The sequence below is a fragment of the Bos indicus x Bos taurus genome, chromosome 12 (genome assembly GCF_003369695.1).
Source record: "Bos indicus x Bos taurus breed Angus x Brahman F1 hybrid chromosome 12, Bos_hybrid_MaternalHap_v2.0, whole genome shotgun sequence".
Lineage (NCBI taxonomy): Eukaryota > Metazoa > Chordata > Mammalia > Artiodactyla > Bovidae > Bos > Bos indicus x Bos taurus.
Window position 1 is genome coordinate 69,097,997 of NC_040087.1, and position 13,234 is coordinate 69,111,230.

The following is a 13,234-nucleotide window of genomic DNA, read 5'->3' on the forward strand; positions in this document are numbered from 1 at the left end:
CTACTCTACTGGGTGTTTAGTGGTATCTTGTTGAGGTTTTAATTTGCATTTCCTTGGTAACTAATGAGACTGAGCCCTTTTGCAGTTTTTGGCCATTTGGATATTCTCTTCTGTGAAGGGCCTATTTGAGTCTCTTGTCCATTTCTCTAATTGGGCTTTCTGTGTTTTTCTTAATGAGTTTTAGGAGTTCTTTATTTCCTGTGTTACTGGTTCTCAGACGTTGGACTGCATCACAATCACCCTTAGGCCTTGTTAAGGCAACTGGGGACCACTGGTCCCCACCACCAGTGTTTCTGATTCAGTAGATACGGGACACAAGAATCAGCATTTCTAACAAGTTTCCAGGTGATGCTGCTGCTGCTGGCCTAATGACTACACTTTGAGAACATATATCCTGTAGGCAATTTAAATGTAGCAGCAGTAGGTTTCTTGTTAGTTTGGTGCAAAAATAAAAACCCCCAAACTCCAACAATTTAATACTTGATTCAATCTTGGGACCGGAGAAGGCAATGGCACCCCACTCCAGTACTCTTGCCTAGAAAATCCCATGGACGGAGGAGCCTGGTAGGCTGTAGTCCATGGGGTCGCTAAGACTCGGACACGACTGAGCAACTTCATTTTCACTTTTCACTTTCATGCATTGGAGAAGGAAATGGCAACCCACTCCAGTATTCTTGCCTGGAGAATCCCAGGGACGGGGGAGCCTAGTGGGCTGTGGTCTATGGGGTCACATAGAGTCAGACATGACTGAAGTGACTTAGCAGCAGCAGCAGCAATCCTGGGACATAAGCTATGATTTTCCCTTAATGGAAGGGATACAGCTGGGCTTACTTCAGTAGCAACTGTTTAAATCAGTGCCACCCACCTCTCGGCATAGAGCATCTGGTGTACGTTTAACCAAGAAGAGATGGGAACGGATCTCAAGGAAACACACAAGCTTTCAATAGGAAGGACATGAGTCAGACCTCTAAAAATGAAAACACAGATCGTTGGAGATGAAAAAATTTATTTCAACTAAATTTTGTTCCATTTAAAAAGTCTATAATGCCATTGAAGAAGAAATAAAATAGAAACATTTAACTGCCTTTAAAGATAAAAAAAAAACAAACACCCAAACAAACCTCTTAAGGCCAAATAAACACATACATATACATTTCAAATATTTCCACTGTTTTAACAAACCTCAATATTATCCTTGTTGTCATTTCAGTCTCCTGAAATAAGAACGATGACTACTACATAATTTTTGGACTAAACATTAACCGTATTCTTTCTAAATACAAACTACACTCAATGTATTTGGGAAGTTTGCTGAGTATGTGGTTTTTAAGGCTTGATTCTATGAAATATCTGTTTCTCTCTGGTAAAGAGTCCAAATACCAGCTATCAGAAGGCACATATATATATAAACATATGCAATTTGAGGGTGGTTATGCCTTATTGAGAGGTCATGAGAGTACACTTAAAACCAGGGCAGTAACTTTAGTAACTTGAAATCAATACACCATAGCCACCACCATGAAGAAAAGCTAAGGACCTACAGCTCAAATCAAGTACTGTAGGCCCCAGAAGTATTGTGGTTTGTTGATCTACTGATCTGAAAGATCTAGACAAAGTGCAATTAGTGGTCAGAAGTAAACTAACCTGGGCAGGCTCATGAAAGTGAACCTTCCTGATGCATCCTGAGAACACAGGGCATAAACGCAGTCAATGTAGGCAACGGCTTTCTATTTTCTCACTTTCTACTTTTCTCTTTCTATTTAGACAGGATTTCAATGATGGCTAAACCAAAAGGCTTATGTCAGTAGAGGGTCAATCGTCATGAGAAATCCAGATGAAATCACCACCACATACTCAGGAATTTCAGTTAGCAGCATGGCCTTTTTGAAATATCACCAAGCTGAATCTAAAACTGCAACAGGTATATCAAGTCAGAGCCATGGACTCTAGAAGCTGATCAATGATCACTCATGTGTCTATCATTATCAAATTCCCATAGAGTGGCAATTTTCTGAAAGCATTCCTTTCTCTTCCATCTCTTTTAGAAGATATAATGAAATACTGACCTTCATGTATTTTAACCATTTATCTTGGGGGGTGGGGAGGAGGGGCTCTCCTAGGTAACGCGTCCTATTGTAATTTCAACTAAAGTGTATTTTTTGTTTTCCCTATTTTGTACTAGCTTAATTAGAGGTCTTTGGTGGGGAATAGTGGATCCTACTTATGTTAAAGAAAGTGGTAAGGCAAAATGGCAACTTTCACAGAGTCTTCAAGTAAACAGAATCCCTGATATAACTAGAAAGGAATATGTAATTTGGGGACAGTAAAAAACATCTATGACAACTTTGTCTTACACCTTAGAAAATGTGCTTTGGCTCTGGAGTCTCTTTAAGGCACGAAACCTGGTAGACAGTTTTTATTGGTGGCCCGTACCTCTGATTTAGATAAGACAAAAATACTATTAACATATAAATAACAATAATAATTTTGTTAGGAGCCTGAAACCACTGGGTGAAGTTGCAGGAAAAAAATCCAAATAGACTAACAATATTCTATGTGTAAATATCTGCTGCTGATATAAAAATAAGTAAAATGTAGTTTACACAGTGCAAAAACTATTGGAAAATTGCCTCTGGAACAGACTTGACGTCATGGTAGAATCACAGTGCTGTCTCAAAAATCGTAAAGGCTGAGGGCTGTCCACTGGAAGCGTTCATAACCACATGGCCATTGTGAGTAATATCTGGATAATTCCTCTTGAAGTACACCTGAAAAAAAAGACAGGTATAAAAACATGTTTAAAAGTTTTCAAGTCCTCCTGCCTAGGGCAGTGCATTTCTCTGTCCACTTTTCATATGAAGCAATCACTAGCGGAGACACAATATTAAAAACCAGGGATGTATTTATTCTATGGAGGAAGTAGCCCCATTAAAACCCTCAGTGGGGCTGGGCTTAATGCCAAACAACCTGTAGGTCCACTACAGTTCTGATTATTCTGATCCACAGATATGCTTTATCAGTACATTAAATTGATAAGCAAAATCATCTTACTGACTCAAAGCCTGGAGAGAAATTAAAAACGTGACAAAGAGGCTGGGAATCTAGCGTCTGCATGAGGCTTTCTCATTTTCACACATAAAATGAGCACAATCGATTTGGATGTTAATATCAGGTTGTAATCCCTATATTTTATAAACTCTGATTGACAAGCATTGAAACGCTGGCGTATATGTATGAAATATCCTGGCGTTTAATTTGTGCGGCAAAGCAGTTATAGAGCCTATAGAAATGTGATCTGTGGATAGTGGGTCCCAAGAATGAAAAGAGAATCAAAAGCTTTAACAATGACTCAACCAAGCAACTTCTCTAAAATGCAAGATGATACCAAATAATACGACAGTTCTTTGCCAGGCCTTTGAGTTCTTGAATTCTACCAATTTCTGGCTGAACTGGAAGAGATACAGGTTTTCTGATAAATGTATAATCAGAACACAAAGGAAATGAAATGCTGTCAAGTTTCTCTGTTCCACAATCATCACTTTTTAGTAGCTGTATCGTATCTTGGTTCCTTGACGGATACACATAACAAAATGAAATAATGTCAAGACTTGTGAGCTCTTATCTCCAAATGTGTTTAGGTGAAAAAGGGCTTCAAAAGTAATTTTTTTCCTCCAACGAAGAATGTGAAAAGTTTTGTTTAAGTCTTTAAAACAGAAAATGCACCATCTAGCTGAGGCTGACTTGTGTCACATGCTGGGTCGCTTAGACACACGATTCTTACTAAACCTCACTCTAAGTCCATTTGTGGATGCTGTCAACAAAGTTATCACGAGAGATGGTGGGCTTCATATTTGAAACAGAAAAGCTCTGAGACACCTACTTTCTTATTAGGTGTACCTTTTCTCTTATTGCCTGCATACTTGCTAATCTCAAAACCACACTGCATATGAAATGCTGTATATTAAAATATCACTTGAGAAAAAGAAGAAATTCTCCAAGAATGCTTGGACCCCACTGGGTAAAATCTGAACCTATTTCCATTATAATATAAGTATCTAAAAGTAAGGGTCTTGGGGGGGCCTAACTGCACTTCATCTTCCTCTGCAATTTTTACAAAAATTGCCATACTTGAGTTGTTATATATTTATGTACAATACTGTTAGTGAAACTAAAAACAGCACTCCCTCAAAGGAAATTAGTTTCAATTTCTAATGCTTGACACACCACCCCCATCAACTGGTTCTTTCTCCAAACCACTTGTCAATGTCACTTTTTATTAAAAAATTTTATTAGCAATTTTTAACCAAAATGGTCTAAAATACTTGAAACCAAATGAAAACAAGCTTCCTGTGTGCATAAGCTCCTTGATTTGATCTTTGTCTCATCTGTTACCCTGGTGGAGCCCACACTCTGACAGCAGGAGTGAGAGAAGGCATCCTTTTCAGGGTGGGTTATGAAGGGAGTTGAGATGACTGAACGCTTGTCAAGCAGAGTCCTTGTGGATGGGCTGAGCCTGGGATGGAAAAGCCCAGTCTCACCTCTCTCTCCTGGGACCACTGCTGACCCTGGAAAAATCACTTAAGCTCTCTCCACATCGGCTGCCTACTTTGTGAAATGAGACAATGACCTACCTCATATGAACTAATTGATGGCTACAAACTGCAGGATGAAAACAGGGTAAGCTAAATGTTGGGTGTGATTACGATGGCGCTCAGAGACATGGCCCCTTAGCCCACGGAAAGTAGCAGCATCATCTGGTTTGAACAATGAAAACAAAACATCTAGGAGTCCCTTGGTGAATCTTCTGATTTTATCGTCACAGTAGGGCAGGCTTGCAGTTGAAACACAGTTGAATCAATAAATATAGTAACCCAAGAGGCAGTAATCCAGGGCTTCCCTCATAGTTCAGTTGATAAAGGATCCTCCTGCAATGCAGGAGATCCTGGTTCAATTCCTGGGTTTTGAAGATCCCCTGGGAAAGAGAAAGGCTACCCACTCCAGTATTCTGACCTGGAGAATTCCATGGACTGTATAGTCCATTGGGTCGCAAAGAGTTGGACACGACTGAACGACTTTCACTTTCAGGAGGCAGAAAGGTAATTAAAAGACTTAACACTTTCTAACCTGTGACTTTGAGAAGTTACCTAGGCCCTTCTGCCTCAATTTCTTGATCTGAGGAAAAATACTACCAGATCAAAATGGTTTTAATGAAGATTAAAAAGACACAATGCCAAAGAAGTTCAAATTCAGGGCAAGCAAAACCTTAAGGCCAGTGAGTGCTGGGTTTCTTGAGACTTTTCATGTCCTACTCAGGTTTGGTTCATTAGACATCCTCCAATGTAGGTTGAAACAGTGTTTCAACTCCAACATGGAAACAAAGCTATAAACTCTCTCATGCATGGCTAAAGGTCAGCAATGGATGGTTCAAAAATATAGAGTTAGGAGTCAAGACTCTGTCCATTCATTCTCACTGAACCACTTGGCCCTAGTTTAACCTCAGCCACCCTCTAACTCCTCATCTTTAAGTCAGGTATAATGTTAGTACACATCCTGGCAGGTGTATTATCAAAGTTATCTGGAGAATTAGAGAGGATTTCTTCTTTTCATTTAACAGAATTTTGGATTTCCTCTCTTATCCTCTCAGAAGCAAGGACACTGGAGATTAAAAAGTAAGCCCAATATATGATGAAATCAGGAATGATTTGAAATCACAAATGACAAAATATCTGAATGAACTGCCTTATGCAACTGGATCCAATGGGCTGCAGCCAGCCAGACAGAAGGTACCTAAAGAGAACAGATCTGAGAAACAATGGGAGAGCAGGTCTCCAACCACCTGGTGAATTCCAAGGTGCCAATGAGGAATCATAGAGAATTGCTGTCTTTGCCTAAAGCATGTCCTAGGTGAGGTCCTAGGACAAGAGAGATTCTGAAATACAATCAGCATTGTAGCTGCCCAGCTCTATAGGTTAGGGAAAAGTTCAGGCTAAATGAGTATGTATTCTCAGTTTCTCTCTAGCACACACATGCTCACTGTCTTAATCTGGGTCATGGGGAGCGCTTCTATGTTAAAAGCAGAGGGAATTCCCTTAAGTCTGAAATGATGCGCTAGCCACAACTATCCAGCAAATATATGGTCTTAAAATAACAGAATTAAAAAGTGAGTAGTAGCAATAATAATAAATAAAAGGTAATACAGTTTGTAAAAAAAAAAAAAGGAAAAGGAACAGGATAAGCACATGATGGATGAAAGAAATACTCACTGAACAGACAAATATTATGAAAAAAATAATGTATTGAAAGAAAATGTAGTAGGATAATCAACCGGTAAACAACAGAGATCTGAGTACATTGAAACATGCAATAGTAACAAAAGATGAAACATGACAAAGTGAAAGGGAAGATAAAAGTAGTGAATGGAAAATCGGGGCTCTGAAACAACCTAGAGGGGTGGGATGGCGGGGAGGTAGGAGGGAGGCTCAAGAGGGAGGAGACCTACGTATGCCTATGGCTTATTCACGTTGATGTTTTGGAGAAACCAACACAATACTGGAACGCAATTATCCTTTAATTAAAAATAAGTTTAGAAAAGAGAAAGCAAAAAAAACAAAAGAAAAAGAAAAATGATAAATACTTTTTAGCCATTAAATAATGAGATAACTATACACATAGATAGTAATAATGAAAAAAGGAACAGCTATCATTGTGCTTAAAAACAGGAAGGCCAAATATGCACAAGTTCTTACTGGTACACAGAACAAGTCAACAGAACAGTCAAAAATGGTACTGGGGCTCCACCCTGGGAGAGGAGCCCTGTAATGACAGGAATGGTAAAGTGAGTTTTTAATTTATTAAGTAATTTTATAAATAAAATTTTAAAACTTTAAGATTTTAAAATGTAAGATTTTTGAATTTTGTAGCATTATATCATTTCTTTAAAAACTGATTATTAAAAATAAAATTTAATTATTTTCTGATGCTACTCAGAAGAACTGTGGGCACATTTTCTTATTGTTGGGAGCTAAGGGTTCAATATACACCCTTTTAAAAAGTGATCCCACTTTTATATTACAAAACACTCTATATTTTCAAAGCGCTTAAGCACCTGCTCTCTCATTTGATCCCTGTAATAAGGGAAGAAGCCGGCAGGGCTGTAATCCCTGCCCTACACACAGGTGAGGACCTGAGGTTCAGAGGCCTTGGGGGACACAAGGCTACATGGATGCTAAGTGCCAACTCTATCTGTTCAGACTGGTCCAGGCTCCTAGATCTAGGATATGACATTTCATAACTTTTGGGTTGTATCTGGTGATAACATGAATAGATAAAATGAAATTTCTGTTACATACTGGGAACACAGAAACTTCAAAAAACAAAACGAGAAAAAGAAAGGAAAAAAAAACCCTCAATCAGGTCTGCTTCATCACAGAAGAAAATGAATGACAGGCAATAATCCTTTGTTACATGATGAACTGGGTCCCCTCCAATTTTACATATTGAAGTCCTAAATCCACCAGTCCCCCAGAATGTCATTTTTTTTGGAGACAGGGTCTTTAAAGGGATGATTCAGTTATAATGAAGTCATAAAGGTGGGTCCTAATCTAACAGACTGCAGTCCTTATAAGAGGAGAGCAGGACACACGCACACAGAAGGAAGGCCATGTGAGACAGAAGACGGTGCCTCCAAACCAAGGAGAGACCCCAGAGGAAGCCTCCCCTGCCGACACCTTGACCTCAGACTTCCAGCCCCCAGCACTGTGAGAAATGTTTCTGTTAAGTAGCCTACTCTGTGGTTCTCTTTATGTAGCTAGCAGGTACTTTTCTTTACTATTTCATGGATCATTTAAAAGGGTCAATCAGACAGTGATTCAGCTCGCCTGTACCAACATTTTCAGATATCAACAACGAAGTCAAGAAAACGTGACTTGGAAGAACCCTTTTGCAGATGTTGAGTTTTGTTTTCAAATGATTGAATTCTGTTAGAGTGAAAAGCTTGTTGACTCAGGCTAATCCTCTTGGTGTTACAGCTCTGAAGTGTACATTGATTTCTGATGTTTTTACATATTAAAAGTTGACAATCTGACAGCCTGTTCTCTTACGAGGACCAGGTATATATGCAGAAATGATGTTAAGAAAATACTCAACTGGGATGGGAATCAGGATATGTATTTATGTCTTTCTGTAGAAAGTGAAAGAAAGTGAGATTCCTGGCTGTTTTGTGACGAGATTACACAGGGAATCCCAGAAGGATGATGGGATCTTAGCAGGAAGTTCTAACCGGGAGACACTCTAGTGGATGAAAGTGTTTCGTGATGTGAAATTTCAGGGATAAGAAAATATAGCGCTCTGAGTACAGCTTCTCTATATTTGCATACAATATAAGTGATTAGGAAAAGTTCAGAACACAGTCTCTGTTGTCTCCAAACTCTTTTAGCCAGCTTGGTGACCCTGCCCAGGTACTGGTCTTCATTTCAAAGAGGATGAATGAGATAAAACAATGACAGAGAATTCAGTCCACAGTGTGAAGGCATTGTGAATCCTGACTTATCCTGATGACAGTTTCATCTTCTAGAAGGCAAAGGAAGCATGGGGGGGTGGGGGGAGGTAGGGGGTGGGGGGGTGGGGGGGCAAATGGACCTAATTCTAAACACTGAAGAATCAGGAGGAAAGTGACATACCATGGAGGAGATTCCCTTACAGATTAGAAAACAGAAGTGATCCACACATTTCCGTGCTAAATCTTTCTAGACTGATAAACAACATTCCATTTTTTTTCTCTTCCAACACTCAAATTTCCAGGATATTCCTCAACAGCACTTGCATCACAAATGTGCTGAGCACCAATCAGAATGAATGTAAAGGGTCTGCAAAATGAGACTATTCTGTGTTCCCTGAGAATCTGAACCCAGAGTCCCAACGTGTGGCCAGTTCAATCCGAAATCTCACTTGTGTGAGCACATCCTGACCCCTCCCCCACCTCTGCTGTAGATCCTCAGCAGCCCTGTCTTCCACCTCAAAAGTATTCTTAAGACCTAGTCATGAAGCTTTGTCTCTGAAGGCTTGTAATTGAAAAGGGCACAGAGTGCTTGTTACCAGACCCCTGGTGCCAGAGCATTTGAGGAGTGAACCATGGAGACGAACTTTAATTACAACTCCCCACAGTGGGCTCACCTGTTTTGCTGTTTCAGTGAGGGCAGCGGCCTCGGCCTTGCCCAGTTGTTGCACCATCTTATAAAATAGGCTGTCTCTATTTTGCAGCAAAACATATGGCTCATCATATTCTTTCAGTCTCCCTGAATCCAAAACCTGTAGATCAGCAGAAAGAAAGCATTAGCACACAATGTTTTGCAGTAACGTATTATAATGCAGACAATATTTCGGAAAGGGGTAGGACAGGGAGAACAGAGAATCTATTTGGGTGGTAGCACTGGCTGGTGTTTAAAGGGTTTGATTACCCTGTTTTACCAGGCAGACAAAGGCCTAACCCGACCTTTTATTATTATAATGTTAAAGGAAGAAAATGAAAGTTTCAGACTATGATTACTTGCACTCGCCATATTATATTCTGCCCCATGGGGTTGTTATCATTAGTAAGTGCTTTTAGCTCTCAGACTCTGAGCTTTGAAGGCTGTTTATACAGATACACAGAGTTGGGAAATTTTTTGATTCAAGAAAATCAAACTCAATCTAGCTACAAAGTAGGTTGATGTCATATAAACTGATGGCAGTAACCTGACACCAAATTAATTAACTCCACGTTGGTTTCACAGAATCTGAGCAACACTGGGGGGACAAAAAGTAAACGCTTCTGGAATTTCTTTGGGTTCCTGGAATATTTCAGGTGCTGACTTTGGCTGTAGCTTATTGCTCTGAGTGAAAGGCTGACAAAAAGAGCTGCTACGTCAACAGCTTTAGCTGAACTGCTCAGCACAGAAACAAATCTCTAGAAATCCAATTTTCTCTTTGGATGAGACTAAAGAAGCAATTAAAAAACTGAGCTCTAAATTCCAGCGATCCCTGCGTGCACAGCACACGAGGACAACCCAATCTGAATTCCCGAGCATCTGAATTTGTTGTCGCAAATTATCTTTCCTTGCTTCTTGTTCTTTCTTCAGCTGCCGGCCTTTTGGGCATTTCATTGCTCATTAATATGTCCACTAATTAGAAACTGAAAGGTAGAGGAAGGGGCTCTTAACTCTGCCTTTCTGCTTATTAGTGGCTTTGCTTAATGGTTTCAGAGGGAAGGAAGAGTCTGAAGCCATTGGCCCAAATGACGTACCTAGGAAAACAGTTCTGATGTTAAGTGGTACTTAGTTCTTCATTTAGGTCATATTTAGAGTAAATGCATCTTTGGAGAATACGCTGAGACGCTAAGCAGGACACAGGTTGTTTTTCCACATCTAGGTATTATAGTTAACTCTGTCCCAGGGTATTTAATCGCAAACATTTTATTAAGTCTCATAAAGGCCATTTTCCTGTTAAACTTTTGTTTACTACTGGGAATCCCTGCTAAGAGGAGGCCTCACAAAAGAGTTCAAAAATAAATGAATCTGTTACATCTACATAATTATTAAAATGTCCTATAATTTGACATGCCAATTTCTTTGCCCTGAATGTGTAATTTTACTTAAGTATAGCATTATACAGCATAACCATTCTTCCTGATGTTGAAGAAAAAAAATGCAATTTCAAAACATAGGTCTCTCTCATGCCAGAGACTAAATTACTTTATACAATGAAGAGCTTCACATTCTTCAAAAGCCACAACTTTTAAAAATCACCTCTGAGTTCTCTGACTATAAAAACTATATATTTTTCAATAGAAAGCAGTAACATTAATATTTTTCCAACGTTCTACTTTATTCAAATTTGAATGAACACTAACTCTTTCCATTTTCTTTCATATTGTCTAAAACACACGATGTCACGGACATAGTAGTTCTCAGCACTACTCAATACCTAATAAAGGGAAAGGCAGGAAAAAAGTAACGCTCTCAAAAAGTAATAAGATTAACAATATAAAAGGCAGAAAGATCTGTTTGACCCTTAAAAGTATTAGCAATGTAATGATTGTGCATAAAGGCAGTTTTTTTTTTTTTGTGGGTGGAGACAAATCCAGGTGGACACGCGACAATAGTTCCTGGTTTTCGGTTACCAGGAAAACCTTACTAAAACAAGGTTTGAATTGATAAGAAAAGCAAAGAATATAAAAACCATAAGATTGCCTACAAACAGAAGAGGTGGGATCTGAGTTTCTCGCCTCTTGTTTTTTACATCATAGATTTCCAAAAAATTCTCTAACTGCAGACACTGAAAATATGGGCAACAATACTGTTAGGCCAATAGTAGATTTTCATAGGCCAACTTTGCTCATATTACCAAGGAGAATCTGGGGTGATCTGAAGACTGGAGTATGCAAGGATTGGAGGGAAAAGCTGTGCTACTGGCTGAAGACAAAACAGGACACAAGCAACCAGCTAATTCTAAACGGTATACGAAGGAGCATTTAATGTAGAGATAGTGCTGAGTCGTAGAAGAAAGAGGATTTCTCATTTGTCTGTCTTGCTCCACTGTTTTTTGACAAGAGAGAAAGTAAGGAAGATTACATTAGCTGTCATTATGACTCCATCATGTTTAATAAACTTAAAATTGAGAGAACATCTTTGTAAAATAGAATTCTTAGCCTAACACATTAATGGTGCTTAATGAACCAAAACTGGGTAAATCCCTTTGGAGAGTCAACACATAAACAAAGCTATTAATTAGGTCACAGTTGTTTCCCAACAAGCCTTCTGCTTGATGTACTTACAGTAAACAAAACCATATCCATCCGTCTTTGTGCAGAAGTATTCATCAGTGCAACAAAATGTGATTATTACACCGTAAGCGCTTGTAATTACACGACCTTATGGTGACAACACTGTTGGCCCTGCCCTTCATCAGCATCTGTCACTTCCCCAGCCCCTCCCCAACTGAGGCTGGCCGCCCGCTTTCTGGAGCATTGGGCTTTGTAGCAAATTGACTTGTCTTTATGTCCACATTAAAGCTTTAGGAACACTTCCTGGAAAAATTTCCAGAAAGTAGGAATACTTTCTGAAAAGGAATACTTTCTGCAAAGGATACAAGTGGGGGCATCCCTCAGAGAATTATGGGATTCATTTCTAGAACACCATGAAGATGTGAATATCACGATAAAGTGAAGCACTCAAATATTCTGATTTCCCAGGGTGTATTGAAGTTATGTTCACACTACATTGTAGCCTAGCAAGCCTGCAACAGCATTAAGTCTGCCTTAATTTAAAAATACTTCATTGCCAAAAACCTGCTAACCATCATCAGGGCCTTCAGCAAGGCAGACTAATAACATCAAAGATCAGTGATCACAGATCAAAGATCACAGATCACCATAACAAATATGATAGTGAAAGCAGTGAATGTGGAATAGAGCTGAGAGTTACCAAAAGGTGACACAGAGACATAGAGCAATAAGCACATGCAATTGGAAAATGGACTTGATAGACTTTCTCGACTTAGGGTTGCCACAGACCATCCATTTGTAAAAACTACAACACCTGCAAAGCACAGTTAAACCAAGTATGTCTATATTTCTAAATCACACAAGAAAAAAACTGTCTCAAAAATGAAAGCTTTGAGAAAGAACATTATTTTTTTTTTTTTTTTTTGCCGAATTGAAAAGTTAACTGGTAATCAGAAGTTTTAGAACAAAACACAAGGTTTAAATCTGGGGTGGGTGGAGCACAGAGGACAATACCCCACCTCTGAAGCTGCAGTATGCGCATCTCTTAGGTCCCATCAAGTCTAATCCTGTCCTGCCTACCAAAGGAGTCAGCAACTGCCATCAGCTCAGACCAAGATGTAAGCAAGTGGCCAAGTTTATACTTCCCCATAGGACCTCCCCGTCACATCACTGATGACCCAACCAGGGAGCCCTAAACTGAAGGTCAGCCAACACAGGAGTGGGAAGGGGAGCTCCACAGTGAAGGGCAAGGTCAACCACGGAAAAAAGTCCAGTCACTGCAAAGGGGAGAGGCTTCAAAGAGAATCCTTGCGTTTCCCTTCTCTCTCCATCTTCCCCATTCACCCACATGCTCAGTCTCCACACCCGGACACTAGCATTGACTTCTCTCTCTTCCCTCAGATCCCACGTTCAATCCATCACACAGTCCACTTGGCTCCATGTTCTTCTCGATCCCAAATCCAACCATCTTACCAT

General features: G+C 39.6%; 1 protein-coding gene across 3 annotated transcripts in view; it reads right to left on the reverse strand.

Moving 5' to 3' along the window:
- Window positions 1-989: 989 nt before the first annotated feature.
- LOC113902481 (multidrug resistance-associated protein 4) overlaps window positions 990-13,234 on the reverse strand; it is a 185,915-nt gene continuing 173,670 nt past the window's right edge. For all 3 annotated transcript variants that reach the window (XM_027557813.1, XM_027557812.1, XM_027557811.1), the window contains 2 exons: window positions 9,172-9,306; window positions 990-2,768 (listed from right to left, as the gene is read on the reverse strand). In XM_027557813.1, the coding sequence (XP_027413614.1) occupies window positions 2,661-2,768; window positions 9,172-9,306 (243 nt within the window). In that variant the 3' untranslated portion in view covers window positions 990-2,660. The remainder of the gene's footprint in view (window positions 2,769-9,171; window positions 9,307-13,234) is intronic.